The sequence below is a fragment of the Temnothorax curvispinosus genome, unplaced genomic scaffold (assembly GCF_003070985.1).
Source record: "Temnothorax curvispinosus isolate PA1 unplaced genomic scaffold, ASM307098v1 QBEX01014279.1, whole genome shotgun sequence".
Taxonomy (NCBI): domain Eukaryota; kingdom Metazoa; phylum Arthropoda; class Insecta; order Hymenoptera; family Formicidae; genus Temnothorax; species Temnothorax curvispinosus.
The window spans coordinates 659,119-663,650 of record NW_020224059.1 but is presented as its reverse complement, the minus strand read 5'-3'; the positions used below and the strand labels follow the sequence as shown (position 1 = coordinate 663,650).

Sequence of the window (4,532 nt, the reverse complement as noted above, 5' to 3'; positions counted from 1 at the left end):
TATATATATATATACGAGCCTGTTCTTTATTTATTAATAAATTAAAAATTGTATAGATATCTATTTGTTGTTACAAAATATCAAATACTCATTTCGTTCATAATACATAAGTATATTTTTCTATATCTATATTATATATTATTATTTGTCGTCATACATTTAATTTTATATGATTGTACCCAAACTATGCCCACAAGTTTCGTTCTTATTTTTTCATTTGGCACGTATTTATACCTAAATATTTTACGTCAAGGAATGCTCTGAAAATCAAGTTACTCGAACGTATACAATGCAAATACTCGAATATTCGGAAAACGGAGGAATACTCTGAAAAAAACCGGCCGATACCAAAGAACCGCGTCGAACCCGATCAACGACGAACGGGGGGTCGATCGACCTTAACGACAAGATTCCAAAAATGTGTGAAATTAATAGAAACGTACACTGACCTGACGACGACGGCCGAACATGTACTCCGTGAGCAGATCTGCCTGGGGCCCGAGGGGCGACAGATACGGGCCCGCCATGGCGGGCGGCCGCGCGCGCTCGGTCCCGCGGCGCTTCCTCGACCGCTCACGGGGATGAAGAGGACGACCCTCTCTGGTGACTCCACCGGCCGACTCCAGCGGAGGTCCTCTCTCACTGTCGTGGCGGAACGGGCCGCTCGCTCGGCGCGAACATGGCGAGAGCACTGCGAGGTGAGTCGTCACTGCGTTCCTGGGAGGGTGAGAGCGTGACGAGGGGATTTTAGTTGCGACTCGACCGTTCGCAACCCCCCGAGCTCGCGCACACGGAAACGGCCGCGCCATTGGTCGCGCGGCATCGGGGGGCGGTTCCGCCGCGTTAAGAATCGCGCACTACCTCCTCCGCGAGTAGACGTGCAGCTACGTTGAAAATCCGCTAAATCGTGGTCTGCCTCCTCCTCCTTCTCCTCCCGCTCCTCTTTCCCCTTTCCAACCCTTTCGCCTATATATTCTATCCTGTTTATCCCCGACCGTTAACTCTTTCCCGCCCACGCTTTTGCTCTTTCTTCGTCATTCTTCGCCCGCGTTTCGTTCGCGCTTTACCCGTTTCTCCCCAACGATCCTCTTCCACCGGCGTGTACGTGTGTGTGTTTCTTTTTTTTTTACTTTCCTTTATTTTATTTTCTCTCTTTCCGTCTTTGCCTTTCTTCTCAATTCCTCGTCTTCGTTCTCGTGAGGCGGAAATAAGCGAAATAAGCTTGATCGCTCGGCAAGGCAGTTTCCTTCGACTTTCGGAGAGGGAGGGGCAAAACCTCGGAAAACGTATCAGGGACGTTATCGGGACGCAGGTGGTGGCATCGATCATCGATAGGCTTTAAACATGACGTAAGTGCATACACACATACATCGGGTGTCAAAAGTCGCCGTGCTTTCTATACGGATTTTAATTCGGGGTGGATTTTCTTTCGGCGAACGTTTCTCTTACGAATTTAAATTGTCTTTTCTTTTCTCCAGAATTAAAGAAAATTGAAAATTTGCTTGGAATTAATCGAAATAGTATATTACACTACAAGGGCAGAAAGTTTGAGATTCCTGCACTGCGCGCCATCGTGCTCGAGGCGAAGCCGAGAGCCCGTGTAGTGTATACTATTTTTCTTGCTGCCTGGTCGAAAGTACGGAAGAATGACATGTGTGTGTTGAAGATATTGATGCCTGCCCCGACATTTGCGGCACGAGCGAAGCGAGTGCTGCTGGTCGGGGGCAGGCATCAAATCAAATGCATCTATAAATAAAGGTATAAATACACTTTAATTAAAGGAATTGTGTTTATGTTTAGACATAACTATTTATTTGTATCACAATTACAAAACTTATTTTAACAACTGAGGTTATTATATCTGTTATTACACTAATCACAATCACTTTCTGAATAGAATTTACTAATAAACATTATCATTGACTAACTGTAAACAAATTTTTAGGTTATACGAGTGAAAGTAAAAGTAGAGGTTGGGGCGATGTGAATTGGGTTTGTGGTAATATTGTGGTAGGGATCTTGTCGTATATTGAGTGCCAGTGCACGCAACTAAATTTTTACTCCCGCTATTCTAGATGGCGCGCATGTAGTTTAACCAAGGCATAAAAATGAGACTTTCTGCCGTGGAACTGGGGCCGAAAGTACGTACTTTCGACCGAAGTAGTAAGAAAAATTAATTGTGCAAATTTGTTTCTTTATTTTGAAGGCTTAATTTGTTAAAACCCGGTTACCGTCTTAACTTTCAATCGCTTATCATTGGAAAAATAATTTGAGAGGCAAATATAATATTAAATAATGTTCTTTAATTTAATTTAATTTCCCATATGTGCATTTCTAAGAGACTTTTTTGATATATAGAATACATGTATAAAATGTAAGGGAGACCGGGGCAAAGTCGTCACCGGGGTGGAGTCGTCATTGTAATTATCTCGAAATTTGTATGTTGTGTGAACTCGCCATTAATACCGTAAACGTGGCTTATGGTCCCCACGTGACCAACGGAGTTTAATGAGATTATGTGCCATGTCGTGAGTCTTATCGAGGCAAACATGTTTTCGGAGGTTAAAAGTAAAATTTTTTGCGCGTCGAAAATTTGTAATATCTTAAATATTATTGTGTCTCCGAATCTCAAAGTAAGTGATTCTAAAGAGTAATGCATGCTGAACACGAATCCAGTAAAGTTTTTTTATTTTCATTGATTTCTAATATTTTATGAGCGACCAAACTTGAAACTTGTGTCCGGGGCGAAGTCGTCATCAAGCCATATCATGGAGGCTTCCGGCGAAAATCAAAGTCAAAGAAGCAGCAGTGGTCGGATTCCGGCGAGAACTTGAATAATATGTGCTGCGTGTGCTCAGAGATGTATAGATGACAGAATAGAGCTGACGAGAAACGTGCGAACGTAGGGCACATAAGTGTGCGCGCTTTTCTTGTAAGTATTTTCCGCCATCGTGTTTTTAATTAATGTTTCCATTGTTCTATTAAAAAATAATTAATAAAATGTATCCTATCATTTTTCATGATCGGAATTATGATTTTTCATTTAAAATTCAGTCCGAGAATGGAGTGACGACTCCGCAATTTTGACATTTCAATTTCTGCATTTTTTTCACTCTATACCAGTTGAACAAAGCGACGTAGGCCAAAAATGTCCGTATAAATTTTGTAGCAAAGGGTTCACTCTTTACAACGGTATACCACATTTTACTAAAATTATTTGTTTTGTTAAAAATCGGCATCGAAAAAATAGTGACGACTTCGCCCCGGTCTCCCCTACGTAGTTAAAACATTTTGCTAAACTCTTTACTGTTTAATTCCAAACTCTATAATTCTATTAATCAAAATAAGATAATATTTATATATATTACACGGAAAAGAAGATTAGCTACTATTGCTAAATCTTATAATTGTAAAATATGGATAACTATTGTAATATTTTTTGCAGCAAGAGCTATATTTTTGCAGCGAGAAAAAAGGTTTTGCTACTGTTGCTAAATTATAGCTCTTGCTGCAAAAAAATGTTATCCATATTTTACGACTAAATTTAGCTACTTTTTTCCGTGTGTACGACTATATATATATATGTAGATATTACTAATCTCTCTATTTTTTTTAATAACAGAGATCTGATTAGTAATTATTTACCAACATTTTTTTTGGGAAGGAAGAGAGTTTAATGTCTCAATTACATTAAAGTCATAAATTTCTTGTGCTTACATGTTACATTGCGTATATATTAAATAAGGGTGTCCTCGACAACGAAGACACCCGTTAAGTTTTCTGTAAATTAGCGACGGGCTTGCCTCGGTTCGTCGAATGTCCGCGAAAGAGCGGACAAATATGCAATCATTTGATTGACGCAATCTCGTATATTGATGACATTGTGGTGCCCGTCTCCCGGGATGCGTCATTTACGTTTCCCCCCGAGCTCGTATCCCTTTGATACTTGGCATTGACTGCAAACGCATTACAGACTTTGTCTTTACTCTCGTCCTCGTTTTTTTTTCCTTTCAATTAGCAAGCAGACAGGTGTATGGGAAAAATTCGATTCGATGCAGGACAGGGACGTACGTTCTGATCATCGCGCTTCAACATGCGATAGAACTTCGATTATCCGTCACTCTATTTTACCGTCAGTCTCTGTTAATTGTCAATTAATAGCACTACACCGTAACGCATTGTAATATCTGTCGCTCGATTTTTGTTTACAATTTATTGGTCCGGTGATAAAATAAATAATAAAGTTTAATTAAATTTTATTAGATCATGTAAAAAAATATTATGTAAAAAAAAGTTAGATGACTCGGTCTATTGTACGCACTGGCGGATCCTGGGTGGAGAGGGTAGAGTTACCCCCTTTCAAATAAATGAAATCCGTTTTGCTGGATCTATTTAAAAAAATCTGAGAAAAAATGCATTAAATGTTAAATCAGGCCCAAAAGTTTCACTACATTCTTGTCGTTGATCCCGGAGTAAAAACTAAGCATGATACTAACAATAAGAAAAATATCAAACCAAATAATTGTGCCGAA

General features: G+C 39.8%; 1 protein-coding gene across 2 annotated transcripts in view; it reads right to left on the bottom strand.

The window, feature by feature from the left end:
• The window catches only part of LOC112464532 (retinal homeobox protein Rx1), a 7,872-nt gene extending 7,339 nt beyond the window's left edge, over window positions 1–533 (bottom strand). The window contains exon 1 of one of the 2 annotated variants that reach the window (XM_025031577.1): window positions 450–533. In XM_025031577.1, coding sequence (XP_024887345.1) covers window positions 450–527 — 78 coding nt within the window. In that variant the 5' untranslated portion in view covers window positions 528–533. Of the gene's footprint in view, window positions 1–443 lie in introns of both variants that reach the window. The other variant, XM_025031576.1, reaches the window with a different exon arrangement.
• Window positions 534–4,532: the final 3,999 nt, after the last annotated feature.